The sequence below is a fragment of the Leucoraja erinacea genome, chromosome 39 (genome assembly GCF_028641065.1).
Source record: "Leucoraja erinacea ecotype New England chromosome 39, Leri_hhj_1, whole genome shotgun sequence".
Lineage (NCBI taxonomy): Eukaryota > Metazoa > Chordata > Chondrichthyes > Rajiformes > Rajidae > Leucoraja > Leucoraja erinaceus.
The window spans coordinates 6136233-6151831 of NC_073415.1; the positions used below are offsets into that span (position 1 = coordinate 6136233).

Genomic DNA, 15599 nt, shown 5'->3' on the forward strand with positions numbered 1-15599 from the left:
TTTCATCTTGGTCCTAAAAGATTTCCCCCTTATCCTTAAACTGTGACCCCTTGTTCTGGAGAATGGAACTGCAGGTGCTGGTTTAAACCAAAGACAGACACAAAAAGCTGGAGTAACTCAGAGGGACAGGCAGCATCTCTGGAGAGAAGGAATGGGTGACGTTTCGGGTCGAGACCCTTCTTCAGACTAGTTAGGGATAAGTGAAATGAGAGATATGAACGATGATGTAGAGAGATCAGGACATCTCTCTCCAGGGTCATCTCACAGGAAAGTTTAATATGCATTGGTGTATAGATCTTTAGACTTATTCATATTTGTTCAGTTGAGTTCAGTAAAATTGGTTATGTTCAGAAATGTTTAAGAAGGAACTGCAGATGCTGGAAAATCGAAGGTAGACAAAAAATGCTGGAGAAACTCAGCGGGTGAGGCAGCATCAAGATGCTGCCTCACCCGCTGAGTTTCTCCAGCATTTTTTGTCTACCTTCAGTTCCCAAATGTGTTTGGTGGATTCACTGGATGTCTCCTATCTCGGTCTGTCGCCGTGCCAACTTGTTTTTGGGAAACTCAATTCAGGGGGGTGGGTTTCTGAGTTTCCGCCCACCTCCTCGCCTCCACCGTAAGAACCGCGCTCCTCCCTCAGCTCCGACCCTTTGCCTTGTGCCTATCTGTGAGACAGAGGCGGGACAGGTGGGCAGGAGATGCTGGCGAGAGAGTGAAGCATAGAGACCGGCTCTACCGCCCGAGCAGAACAAGGCAACACAGACATCTGCCAAACAGCCAAGAGCGAAGAAGCTCACACACACTCTCTCTATCCCTCTCTTCAACGTAAACCTGAGGAACGGAACCTGAGCCACAGAAACAGCATTATAACAGGTACTCTTGCAACCTGTTATAACGGGGGAAGAGAAGGGGGGCCAAGTTTAACAGGACTGCTAAATGCAACATTTCACAAATAATGCATGCATGTTTTTGGAAAAGATTCGCGTGGGACGCTTGTAGGTTAAATCTCATCGCTTGTATTGAAATCGTGTTATGTTTTAATCTTCACAGCATAAGACGCGTAATGTTTCATCTTGACACCACGAACCATGTTATGTTTAATCTATACAGCATTTAATATTTACCGCCTTTAAATATCCATTTGTTATCCTCCATTTATTTAGTAATTTATATATACAATGCCTGTAGCTTGCGTTGAGAAAAACTTTGGTAAGTCCAAGATTTGTGTAATACCCCTCCCTCTCTCTTAGTGTTTGCAATGTGACCGATTGAATTATTATGGGTGAAGAAAAAAGTCCTCGATCTTGCAACCGACTAATTGTCACAACACCAGCCGGCAGATAAAATCCCACCCCGCGTCGATTTGTGTATTTATTTATTTATATATTTATGTGTCTGTGTTTTTATTTATTGATCGATCTGTGTATTATTTTCCTCTCTCTCCCTAACCGGGGAAGTTATTTTTGGGGCGGCGGGATTAATTTCTTGAAATTGATGTTATTCAGAGTAGAAGTGAAAGTGCACTGTGGAGACATGTTCCAAGAATGAGTGCATCCTCTTTTAAACAACGACATAGACGGGATCTGTTTTTGGGTGAGGTTTAGAGTGTAGGGTTGCTACTCGGCGGTTGCTAATCTTGTGTTAACCAGTCAACCTGATTTGGGAAACAAGATTGCTTCTAATATAATGCAGTGGGGGCGAAATAAAAACCGCATAATAACTAGGAAATAACAGTCCCAACTCCATCTGCCCCTTACACACAGATGCCGTCTGACCCACCGAGTTCCCCCAGCCATTTGTTTTTCTTTAAACCGTAAAATATAGGCTGGAAATCTCACTTGAAAAATTAGATCGTTTTTTACCCCAAGTTAAAAAACTGTGGTACCTTTTATTTAGAATATAAAACAGGAACAGGTCCCGTAATGTTTGTCACGAACTCATCTCCTCTGCTTGTACACGACTGACTAATCTAACCTCCAGCTATCCATGTGACTGCCGACACAAACATTTGATAATATGATTTACCCAGCCAGATATCAAATTCCGCACAAGTGTAAAAAAATGGTGTATGTCAACTTTCTAGATTTATTTTTCTTAGGAGAGGGATTTTTGGACGGTACAGGGAAGAATTAAATGATGGTATTGAGATGAGAGCTGTAATGAATTGATAGTCTGAGGATTGGCAGACAGACACAAATAGCTGGAGTAATTCAGCGGGTCAGGCAGCATCTCTGGAGAAAAGGAGGAGGTGACGTTTCGGGTCGAGACCCTTCTTCAGACAGGTGTGTGAGAGTCTGCCTTCTACACTATCTAGCTGTGGCAGAAACATGGTATTAAAGAGACACAGGGTGGATGTTCAAGAAGGGATTGCAGATGCTGGAGAATCGAAGGTAGACAAAATTGCTGGAGAAACTCAGCGGGTGCAGCAGCATCTATAGAGCGAAGGAAATAGGCAACGTTTCGGGCCGAAACCCTTCTTCAGACAGGGAGGATGTTATCATCATCATCAGCGGTCACTCGAAACGAGTATGACTGTCCTCTCATGGAGGACGCCTGTGCGTGACTTTGTTTAACGTGGGGAGACTGGTGCACAGGCAGCCACCCCACGGTCCTTGACAGATTTGGGTCAGGATCCAGTGGCATGGAGTCCAAGACAACCGGAGACCCTTTTCTGCAGCAGCAGAATGAGGATGTGATGGTTTTGTAGAAGGTGCAGAAGAGGTTTTGCAGGATGCCACTTGAATTTGAGGTTATTGGCTATAACCATATAACCATATAACCATATAACAATTACAGCACGGAAACAGGCCATCTCGACCCTTCTAGTCCGTGCCGAACACATAATCTCCCCTAGTCCCATATACCTGCGCTCAGACCATAACCCTCCATTCCCTTCCCATCCATATAACTATCCAATTTATTTTTAAATGATAAAAACGAACCTGCCTCCACCACCTTCACTGGAAGCTCATTCCACACAGCTAACACTCTCTGAGTAAAGACGTTCCCCCTCATATTACCCCTAAACTTCTGTCCCTTAATTCTCAAGTCATGTCCCCTTGTTTGAATCTTCCCTACTCTCAGTGGGAAAAGCTTTTCCACGTCAACTCTGTCTATCCCTCTCATCATTTTAAAAACCTCTATCAAGTCCCCCCTTTTAACCTTCTGCGCTCCAAAGAATAAAGCCCTAACTTGTTCAACCTTTAAGGAGAGGTGGGACAAACTTGGATTGTTTTCTCTGGGATGTCAGAGGCTGAGAAAGACCTGGTGGAAGTATGTACAATTATAAGAGACATTAATAGGATTGGCAGTCAGAATCTTTTTGCCAGGGTAGAAATATCAAAGACGGTGGCACAGCGGTAGAGTTGCTGCCTTAGAGAGCCAGGTTTGATCTTGACTATGGGTGCTTGCATGTATGGAGTTTCTACCTTGTCCCCGTGACCTGCACGAGTTTCCTCCCACACTACAGAGACGTACAGGTTGCAGGTAGATTGGCTTGGTACAATTGTGAAGTAAGTGTGGGATAGTGTCAGTGTGCAGGGATTGCTGGTCCATCACGGACTCGGTGGGCTGAAGAGTCTGTTTCTGCGTTGTATCCCTAAACCAAACTAAACTAAAAAAATAAACTAGAGAGCACAGGTTATGGTCAGAGGGGGAAAGTTGAAATTTAATGGTGGCTGTCTGGAAGGTACTGCCACGGGTGGTGGTATAAGCACAAGAGATAGTTAGATTTAGCTCTTAGGGCTAATGGAATCGAGGGAATAAAGCAGGAATGATCATATTGAATGGTGGTGCTGGCTTGAAGGGCCCAATGGCCTACACCCACACCTATTTTTCTCTGTTCCTATGTTTTATTGTAAGTTATGTACAATTTTAAATGATTTTTAGATAGGCAGAGGGAATGGAAAGATGGATATCAAAGAGTTAGCATAGATTAGATTAACAGCATCGTGCTCAGTGGGCTGAAGGGCCTCTTCCTCTGCTGTTATGTTATATGTTGATCCAGGATAACTAGGACACAAAATTCAATATTCCAAGATTAAAAAAGGATAGACAATGAGATAGAGGAGGTTTTGGCAGCTTTGTAGATTAAGGCAGTTATTGATCTGATGCTGAATAGTGATATAAACAGCGATTGCTATTGATGTGGAATCTATTTAGGTGACAATTATAAATAGCAGGGGACAGAATTGTTGAATGTAATATTTACTTTTCAAATCATTATTTCTTGGTATATTCATATTTTTTTAACGTCACTCACTCCAAGGAAATCGTATAACATAACAGTGCATTATCAATGGAAGAAATTGTGCTACAAAGCATTGTTTTTCTTATTATAGATCAATGTCTTAAAAGAGGAAGGCTAAATTATTTTAAGCCCAAGAAAGGTGCTTTTCTTAAACTGGTCCTCAAAAGGTGGGGAGAGGAGGAGAGGGAGAGAGGGGGAGAGGAGGAGAAACGAGGAGGGGAGGGGATGGGTGGAGAGGAGAGGAAGGTAGGGAGAAGAGGAGAGGGGGCAAGGGAGGGAAAAGGAGGAGAGGAGCGGGGAGGGAGAGGAGGATGGGTGGAGAGGAGAGGAAGGTAGGGAGGAGAGAGGGGGGCAGGGGAGAGGAGAGGAGAGGAGAGCGGAGAGGAGAGGAAGGTAGAAAGACGAGAGGAGAGGGGGGCAGGAGAGGAAGGGAGAGGAGAGGGGGGGAGAGGGAGGAGAGGGAGAAGAGGGGGACAGGGGAGGGGAGAGAGAGAGGGGAGGGAGGGGAGGAGAGGGAAAGAGGGGGACAGGGGACAGGGGAGAGGAGAGGGGAGGGGGAGAGGATGGGTGGAGAGAGAGAGGAAAGCAGGGAGAAGAGGAGAGGGGGCAGGGGAGGGTAGAGGAGAGGGGAGGGGATGGTTGTGTAATTTCTGCACACATGTTACAACCGGGCATCTGCGGAGCACATGAAAGAGGAAGAGGTTACAGTTAAATAAAACTGATTGTCGTTCCACTACTGGTACAGATTAGCTTTGTGCTTCATCGCATTAATTTCAGGTTCACTTTCATTTCAGGTTCCCAACCTGAAAATATATCCCCACCCCCCCACCCCCCCCCACCCCCCCCCCCCCCCCCCCCCCCCCCCCCCCCCCCCCCCCCCCCAGTTTTGTATCCAATCTGCTTCCTAACCATGAGATAATTCTGCATTTAATTGTAACCTCACGCTGCTGGTATGAAATAGGTTGCTCCCCTGTCTTTAACAGAGACATTATCCTGCTTGTTTAATGTGATAATGGCAGATGGAGGAATTTCTTGCCAGTGTTAATGTGCATGGATGGTAATGTTGCAAAATCTAGATTTAAATCTTTGCGTTCAGCATCTCCTGCCGTTTACCATCTTTGCATGCCAGTGGGCGTATTTGCATGCCAGTGGGGAGTGCAGCTCCAATGTGCTGCCTGCCTGGCGTTTTAGATGGAGTGTAAAGTCAGAACTGTTCCCTCCGCCCAGGCAAGTATTCTGATCATTCCCCAGTGTGAAATGGCCAATGTAGAGAGAGTCCAAAGAAGGGTCTCACCCCGAAACATCACCTATCCATGGTCTCCCGAGATGCTGCCTGACCCGCTGAGTTATTTCAGCATTTCGTGCCCTTTAGTGCAGAGGGAATTGCAACAGAGGACATTGAATATTACAACACAGGAACAGGTCCTCCAGGCTTTATTCAGTTCACTGCTAACCTTGGGTACAGTCTGTGTGGAGTTTGCATGTTTTCCTCGTGATCCTATAGGTTTCCCCCATGTGCTCTGGTTTTTCCCTTATCCCCAAGACACGCGGATTTGTAGATTAATTGACCTTGGTAAATTGCTCCTTGTGTGTAGAGGGTGGATGCTAAAGTGGGATAACATAGAACTAGTGTGAACGGGTGATAGATGGTCAGCATGTACTCGGAGGGCTGAAGGGCCTGTTTCCATGCTGTATCTTTCAAGGGTTTAAGAAGGAACTGCAGATGCTGGAAAATTGAAGGTAGACAAAAGTGCTGGAGAAACTGTGCGGGTGCAGCAGCATCTATGGAGCGAAGGAAATAGGCAACGTTTCGGGCCGAAACCCTTCTTCAGACTGATCTTTCCAGGGCTGTTGGGTTTGGAGTTCCAGCATTCAGATCCAGCAGTGATGAAGGAACGATGGTACATTCCTAAATCAGGAGTGTGTGAGGCTTGGAGGGGGGACCTGCAAATGGTGGTTCTCAAAGATAGACACAAACTGTAGAGTAACTCAGTGGTGTAGGAAAGAACTGCAGATGGTTCAATCTGAAAAGAGAGACACAAAATTCCGGAGTAACTCAGCGGGTCACACAGCATCTCTGGAGAAAAGGAATAGGTGACATTTCGGGTCGAGACCCTTCCTTAGTGGGCCAGGCAGCATCTCTGGAGAATAAAAGGTTGGTGGTGTTTTTGGTCAGGACCCTTCTTTAGACTGTTGGTTTCTCCTTTGTGCCAGAACCCTTTGTCCTTGATGGTGTGGAGATTACAGGCTTTAGAGATACTAAGTGAGTCGTTCATGCCAGTAAATGCAGGTAAAATATTTTTTGCATGGGGCCTGTTGAATACCAGCATGTTGCCGTGGCTTCTGAAAGTAAGCAGAGGTCCATTTCTGTATGGACTTACTTTTCAGAGCCTGGATGGCTGGCACAGTTTCAGCAGCAAGGTGGCACAGCGGTAGAGTTGCCTCCTTACAGTGCCAGAGACCCGGGTTCGATCCTGACTACGGGTGCTGTCTGTGTGGAGTTTGTACGTTCCCTCTCGTGACCACGTGGGTTTCCTCCGGGTGCTCCGGTTTCCTCCCACATTCCAAACACAATTTTTACCAAAGTCAATTGAGCTACAAACCTGCATGTCTTTGGAATGTGGGAGGATTAGTGCAACATTAGTGCAGCAACCCTGGGCCTTAATGCAACCAACACAGTTTATAGTTCACAATTACTCCAGCACTTTGTGTCTTTTTTTTTTGGTAAACCATCACCTGCAGTTACTTGTGCCTACTTTTGACTTGTCTTGTCTGTTGCCTCTTGTCCCCTTGCAGGTGCTGGCTCGAAGGGCCGAATGGCCTCCTCCTGCACCTATTTTCTATGTAAATGGTCCATCTATGGGTTATATATAATATCCCACAGCACTATTCTGACCAAGATCATCTGACCATTTTCACATTGGGGCCTTACACTCTGCAACTTAGCTGCCTGGTCTTCTACACCACTGAGCAGTGATCATAAATCAGCCTGGTAAATCCTCAGGTTGAGAAGCTCTATAGATTATTGCTAGCTTAATGCCTCCCAGTCTTGTACAAAGCACTCAATTTACTGGTTTGAGTATATAGCCTTCACATTTTATCTGTTGTAGAAACAAGGAACTACAGATGCTGGTTTAAACACAAAAAAAGTCACAAAGTGCTGCAGTAACTCGGCAGATCGGGCAGCATCTTGGGGAACATGGATAGGTGATGTTTTGGGTCGGGACGTTTCCTTAGACTGTGGGAGGGTTCTGACCCGAAATATCACTGATCCATGTCCTCCACAGACGCTGCCTGATCTGCTGAGTTACTCCAGCACTTTAAGTCTTTTCTTCGCCATTTTATCAGCTTGCTGTGTTGCATTGCAGTCAGGAACATATCCGTAAGAAAAAATTTGACTTAAAACATTTACCAGCCTATGATCCCAGGCAGAGTTTGTTACATGTGGATCAGTCAGGTGGCTCTAAATAGTTCACATTTACCAGTTTTTAACCCCGATGTGATGAAGTCATTATGTAGCAATGTACAAATAACAGTTTTATTGCTACGATACTGAGCAGCAGGAAGAATGAAAGTAAATGCTATAAAATATAGCACCTGTCACAAGAGAAATGCGTGCAGGCTTTATGTTGTTGTTCTGTAGATGGATACAGGAGCAATGCACAACCCTGGTCGTGATAAATGATCTGGTCGGCTACTGTTTCTCTTGCACTGACATGAGTTAGTTGTGGTCACAGGGAGGGTTCCTGCTTCTCTTGGAATAATGCCAAGTCTCTGAGTTTTCTGGATGTACAGAAGGGACCGAAGTGTATCGTCTCATCAGAAAGACAGAGCTTTAAGCCACAATCCTGAGTCGTTTTCTACTTGTAGGGAGGAGGGGTGGTGGAGGTGGTGGTGTCGCTTACGAACGGACCAATATTGAAAGAGTGTGTCTGGCGATTCCACGCTTAATTTAGGAACCGAAAACAAGGAAGGAAACCTATAACTAGGTAACGCTTTCCAACTGAATCGTAGACTGAAAGCTCAGATGGTCATAACAGCAGATGGAACTATTATCGATACAAAGTGCTGGAGTAGGTATGGCACGGTGGCGCAGCGGTAGAGTTGCTGCCTTACAGCGCCGGAGACCCGGGTTCGATCCCGACTACGGGTGCTGTCTGTACAGTGTTTGTACGTTCTCCCCGTGACCTGCGTGGGTTTTCCCCGGGATCTCCGGTTTCCTCCCACACTCCAAAGACGTACAGGTTTCCAAGGTTAATTGGCTTGGAATAATTGTAAATTGTCCCTAGTGTGTAGGATAGTGTTAGTGTGCAGGGATCGCTGGGCGGCGCGGACTCGGTGGGCCGAAGGGCCTATTTCCACGCTGTATCTCTAAACTAAAAAAACTCAGTGGGTCAGGCAGCATCTCTGGAGAACATGGATGGGTGACGTTTCAGGGCAGGCCCCTTCTTCAGACAGATTTTCTCTGGAATCTGTATCTCTAAACTAAACTAAAGTGAGAAATGGGGACAATCTGCAGTAGGTGGATCAAAGGAGATGTTATGTCCACTGGACCTCCTAGATTAGTCCTCTAGCAGGATTGGTGAACCGCTCTTGAGCCAATGGCCCCAGCATTAAGGCTCTGAGCAGGGTCCAAAAACCCTAACATCATTACATCAGCCCAAAGCCAGACTCCCGCTATGATCACTCTGTGCGGAGTCCTTCTACAGCTAGTGACTCCCAGGATGACATGGGCACCTGGAGAAAACCCATGCGGTCACAAGGAGAACATGCAAACTCCATACCGACAGCACCCGTAGTCAGGATCGAACCCGGGTCTCTGGCATTGTGAGGTAGTAACTCTACCGCTGCGCCAGAAGAAGACGCAGTTCTTTCTTTCAACGTTCTTAACTCTCCTCCTTTCTCCTCCTTTCTCCTCCAGATCCAACAGGAGTGCCAAAATGCTGTGGATTGCTGTTGTGTTGTTATGTGGGGCCGTTGAACAACTGGATGCAAATTGCCAGGCAGCAGGGAGCCACAAAGCTTCTCCAAGTCCTGAACCAGATCTCCACAACTGCCCACTATACTCCAAGAGTAAGTGTTTATAGATGGTACATAGCAGGGAGAGGGAGAGACTATGCATCCAAAATGTTCCATGCCTGTGTTTCTTATTCTTTAGAGATACAGTGCGGAAACAGGCCCTTCGGCTCACTGAGTACGCACCGACCACCACTATCCAACACACACTGGGGACAATGTACAATTATACCAAGCCTATTAGCCTACAAACCTGCACGCCTTTGGAGTGTGGGAGGAAATTGGTGAAAACCCACACGGTCATGGGGAGAACATACAAACTGCCTACAGACAGTGTACAGACAGCACCCGTAGTCAGGATCGAACCAGAGACCCTGGCGCTGTGAGGCAGCAGCTCTACCGTTGCGCCACCTTCAAAGGACACCTTCATTCAGGGGAATTAAAATCTTACCTAGTGATGTACTGGGACTAAATGTCAGCCCTGCCATCGAAAGTACAGCAGGGCCAGTTGAGGCAACACATGACCTGGCAATGCAGCATTGTTATAACATATGTTATCACATATAAATCAGAGCGTAGCATGTTTATCATTTTTACATGGATTGCTTGGGATAGAATTATAAAACAGTACAGTGCAGGAACAGGCACTTTGGACCACAATCTCCATACCCAGCGTGTTGCCAAATTAAACTCATTTAGTTTGGTTTCGATATGCAGCGTGAAAACAGGCCCTTCGGCCCACCGATTGCATGCCAACCAGCGATTATCCGTTCATACTAGTCCCGTGATATCTTACTTTCTCATCCACTTCCCACACACTAGGGGTAATGTATAGAGACTCATTAACCTACAAACCCGCATGTCTTTGTGATGTGGGTGGAAACTGCAGAATTCGGAGGAGACCCACCTGGTCACAGGGAGAATCTAATAGCTTTGTCCATTAGCCAAGTCAAGTCGTCATTTTTATTTATATAGCACATTTAAAAACCAACTCTCGTTGGCCAAAGTGCTTTACATTAGGTTTACGACAGCAAAAGACACTGCAATAATATTGGCTTTCTTAATAAAAGATAGGCGATAGGCAAGGTGCTGGTCTCGCTGGAGTTCAGAAGGTTGAGGGGGGACCTCATTGAAATTTACAGAATAATGAAAAGCATAGATAGAATGGATGTGGAGAGGATGTTTTCACTGGTGGGAGAGTCTAAGACCAGAGGTCATAGCCTCAGGATCAATTTTAGAAAGAAGATGAGGAGGAGCTTCTTTAGTCAGAGGGTAGTTAATCTGTGGAATTCGTTGCCACAGAGGGCTGTGGAGGCCAAGTCCGTGGATATTTTTAAGGCAGAGATGGACAAATTCTTGATTGGAATGGGTGTCAAGGGTTATGGGGAGAAGGCAGGGAAATGGGATTAGGAGGCAGAGAATAGCCAAGATTGAATGGCGGAGTAGACTCGATGGAGGCCAAGTCAGTGGATATTTTTAAGGGAGAGATGGACAAAATTCTTGATTTGAACGGGTGTCAAGGGTTATGGGGAAACGGGATTAAGTGTACAGCAGCATCTGCAGTTCCTTCTTAAACTACTACTCATACAAATAGCAATAACATTTAGAAAGCTACAATAACACAGAAGAAAGACAAGCTTATACACAGAATTACCTGGCAGACGTGGTGTTAAATAACTGGAATTAAGGGACTATTTATATTTAAATCTTTGCTTCCTGTTGACCTTGTCTTCTCCTGGAAGAATCTAATGTCCTGTTGCAAGGTTTAAGCTCATTAACATGCATAAGCTGCTTTCTTCTCCTCTCCGAGTCATCTGACAAATACAGAGCACAAATAGAAGGAAAATGTGTTGTAGTGTTGACTACTTCCATTTAACATCTCCAGAGTCTGCAGTGTGTGGCCTTTACAGTTTAGGACATAGAATACAGAACAGCACAGCACAAGAACAGGCCCTTCGGCCCACAATCTCTGTGCCAAATATGATGTCAGAACCATCTCGTATCTATCTGCCTGTAATACATATCCCTCCATTCCCTGCATATCCATGTGCCTATCTTTAAAAGCCTCTATCCTACCTGCCACGAACACCAAACCTGGCAGCACGTTACATAGAAACATAGAAACATAGAAATTAGGTGCAGGAGTAGGTCATTCGGCCCTTCGAGCCTGCACCGCCATTCAATATGATCATGGCTGATCATCCAACTCAGTATCCCGTACCTGCCTTCTCTCCATACCCCCTGATCCCCTTAGCCACAAGGGCCACATCTAACTCCCTCTTAAATATAGCCAATGAACTGGCCTCAACTACCCTCTGTGGCAGAGAGTTCCACAGATTCACCACTCTCTGTGTGAAAAAAGTTCTTCTCATCTCGGTTTTAAAGGATTTCCCCTTTATCCTTAAGCTGTGACCCCTTGTCCTGGACTTGCCTAACATCGGGAACAATCTTCCTGCATCTAGCCTGTCCAACCCCTTAAGAATTTTGTAAGTTTCTATAAGATCCCCTCTCAATCTTCTAAATTCTAGAGAGTATAAACCACGTTCCAGGCACTCGCTGCCCTGTGTTTAAACAAAAGTTGCCCCGCACATCTCCTTTTAGCTTTCCCCCTCTTACCTTAAACCTCTGCTCTCTGGCATTTCATACTTCCGTCCTGGGGGGAAAGGTTCTGACTGTCTACCCTATCTATGCCTCTGATAATCATATCTATTTCTGTCAGGTTCAATGGTACTTCATGGCCACGTGTACCAAAGTACCGTGGAATTCCTTTCTCGCAAGCAGTTCAGTGACAGTTGTACCATACATTATCATACCAAGTCCAAGTCCAAGAGTGCAATATAGTAGACCACATTGAGTCAGTGTATGGGCGCAGCGGTAGAGTTGCTACCTTACAGCGCCAGAGCCCCGGGTTTGATCCTGACTACGGGTGCTGTCTGTACGGAGTTTGCACGCTCTCCCCGTGGTCGCGTGGGTTTCTTCTGGGTGTTCTGGTTTCCTCCCACATTCCAAAGACGTGGGTTTGTAGGTCAATTGGCCTCTGTAAATTGTCCCTAGTGTGCAGGATAGTAGTGTATGGGTCTAGGTGGACTTGATGGGCTGAAGGGCCTGTTTCCACGCTGTTCGTTTAGACCATAAGGTCTGAATGACAATAAAGGTATTCTATTCTATTCTATTCTATTCTATCTCTCTAAACTAAATTAAAGGGCCTGTCAAACTTTCAAGACCTAATTCACGACCTCTGCCAAATTTGTCCTTGACTCATACTCTCAGCATGGTCGTCACAAGGTCGTAGGTAGGTCGTAGCAGGTCGTGATGCTAGTCGTAGATACTCGTGGCATCAAGTAGGTCGGGGCGTTTTTTCTAGCCTGATGAAAAATATCCACGAGTAAAAAAGGTTGTGAATTAGGTCGTGAAAGTGGGACAGGCCCTTAAGAGTCTCCATGTTGCAGGCATCATCTTGTACTGTTCGAGTCCAAAGTTTTTTTGAAATGTTAGTCTTAACTTGGCCCTAAATGCCTGTTGCCCTTGCATTGGAGTTGTAGCCATCTTCCACACCCACCCTTTCTGCATGCCTTTGGACCGCTAATCGTATTTACCCTTTTAAATACTCTCCACAATTGCACAACCTGACAGGCGACAAGAAATATTTTGTTCTAAGCCTGTGGATGGTAGAACGCAATGAATTACAAGTAGCCGAGAAAGCGTTTAATGCTGTAAAATCAATGGCCATTTCCCGCTGATGGACATGAACTGCCTGAGCAATTCCATTAGTTAATGACCTCAATGATCCTGCGATCTGTGATTCATTGGCCAGATATGGATTCTTTGCAAATGAGGAATCTGCATCTATGATTGTCCCCTAACGCTCGCAAGAGTAGAGCTGGGAAAGGGAAGGAGAGAGCAGGGCTGGGAAACAGGTGAGTAGAACATTTGCGTTGCAGTACATTTGAATTTGAGGTCATTTCAATTGCAGCACGATCTGGTGAGCATGCAGCAAATAAATATTCAGTAGGTCTGTCTCAATCTCGAGGAAGGCTGGCATATCATGAGATGCAGAGTAGATATAGGCCCTTCGGCCCACCGAGTCCATGCTGACCATCGATCACCCATTCACACACGTTCTGTGTTTAGTTTAGTGATACAGCGCGGAAATAGGCACCTTCGGCACTATGCCAACTAGCGATCACCTTGTACACTAGCACTATCCACACACTAGAGATAAGTTACAGTTTACCAAAGCTAATCAATCTACACCCCTGTATGTCTTTGGAGTGTGGATGGAAACCAGGGCACCTGGAGAAAACCCACCTGGTCCCAGAGAGAACGTACGAACAGCACCCGTAGTCAGGATCAAACCTAGGTCACTGGTGCTGTGAGGCAGCAACTCTACCGCTGCGCCACCGTGCCACCCTAAAGAGATCTGCAATTATGATCACACCTTTAGTGATTTCAAGGACGGCACAGTGGCAGGGCTGGTAGAGCTGCTGCCTCACAGCTCCAGCGAACTGGGTTCGATCCTGACCTCGGGTGCTGTCTGTGTGGAGTTTGCACGTTCTCCCTCTGGCCGCGTAGGTTGCAATGGTGCGGGTGGATCCCATTCAGTCTGTGGAGGGGTCTCCCATTCCTTCTCTCCAGAGATGCTGCCTGTCCCGTTGAGTCACTCTGGCATCTCGTGATTATCTTCGGCGTAAACCAGCATCTGCAGTTCCTTCCGACACAGGAGGATCGCATGAATGTCCATGACTGCCAACAATGGAGTGACTCCTTTACTATCTAGTAAATACATGACGTAAACAGGCCCTTTGGCCCAACTAGCCCATGCCGACCATGATGCCCATTTACCATAGACCGACTAGCCTTCATTTGGCCCATATCATTTAAACCTTTCTTGTCCTTTTCCTTTCCCATCTGTAATAGAGCCATACTGTACGGGAAAAGGCCCTTCGGCCCAACTTGCCTATGCCGATCCAGATATCCCATCTACGCTAGCCCTACCAACCCCGCGTGTGGCCCATATCTCTTTAAACCTCTCCGATCCCATTCCTTTCCCATTGTTAGTGCTGGAATGGAGTCAAACAGCACAGAAATAGGCTCTATGGTCCAACTTGCCCAAGTCAACTTGCTGATGTAGACTGTATGTAACTCCAGATGTCCGTGGATTACACTTAATGATGTTCTCAGTTCTAGGGAGCATCAAGAAGCAGCCACATTGGCATTTATATACAGTAATTATGGAGATATGAATAAAGCCCTTCCGCCCACAATATTTAATATGTGATTCTGTTCCATTCTGTTTGTAGTTTGTTTAGAAACATGGAAACATAGAAATTAGGTGCAGGAGTAGGCCATTCGGCCCTTCGAGCCTGCACCACCATTCAATATGATCATGGCTGATCATTCAACTCAGTATCCCGTACCTGCCTTCTCTCCATACCCCATGATCCCCTTAGCCACAAGGGCCACATCTAACTCCCTCTTAAATATAGCCAATGAACTGGCCTCAACTACCCTCTGTGGCAGAGAGTTCCAGAGATTCACCACTCTCTGTGTGAAAAAAGTTCTTCTCATCTCGGTTCTAAAGGATTTCCCCCTTATCCTTAAGCTGTGACCCCTTGTCCTGGACTTCCCCAACATCGGGAACAATCTTCCTGCATCTAGCCTGTCCAACCCCTTAAGAATTTTGTAAGTTTCTATAAGATCCCCTCTCAATCTTCTAAATTCTAGAGAGTATAAACCAAGTCTATCCAGTCTTTCTTCATAAGACAGTCCTGACATCCCAGGAATCAGTCTGGTGAACCTTCTCTGCACTCCCTCTATGGCAATAATGTCCTTCCTCAGATTTGGAGACCAAAACTGTGCACAATACTCCAGGTGTGGTCTCAGGTGTGGTTTGTAGTTTGTTTGTTTGTCTTTTTGCACAAAGTCCGCGAGCATTGCCACTTTTCATTCCACTGCACATCTCGTGTGTGTATGTGACAAATAAACTTGACTTGACTTGAAAGCAGGCTGATGGGACCAGTCAGATACTTGAAAGAGTAGGTATACTGATTCCAATGCAGTAAACCAAGAGGAATGCAAAAATGCAGTCAATATTAAACCCACTAGCCTCAGGAGACTTTTTTTTTTATCCTGTGGCTGCGTAAACAAGGATTTGTTGTTCTGAGGAGAAGTGCTTCAATCCGTTTAAATAGGGATTAGCAGGCAAAATATTTAAGCGTGTGATTAGAGCCGTCAACGGCATAAAAATCCATAGGCCAGATGAGGGGGGAAAACTGCAAATGAAAAGCTGTTCACAAGGTTAATAACCAGCGACTGGTAGTTTCATAAAATAGAT

At 45.8% G+C, this 15599-nt stretch overlaps 1 protein-coding gene across 1 annotated transcript in view; it reads left to right on the forward strand.

Annotated features, from left to right (window-relative positions):
• The first annotated feature begins 651 nt into the window (after positions 1-651).
• Positions 652-15599, forward strand: part of LOC129714330 (riboflavin-binding protein-like) — a 37375-nt gene continuing 22427 nt past the window's right edge. Inside the window, exons 1-2 of the mRNA XM_055663871.1 lie at positions 652-873; positions 9171-9322. Of these exons, the coding sequence (XP_055519846.1) occupies positions 9190-9322 (133 nt within the window). The 5' untranslated portion in view covers positions 652-873; positions 9171-9189. The remainder of the gene's footprint in view (positions 874-9170; positions 9323-15599) is intronic.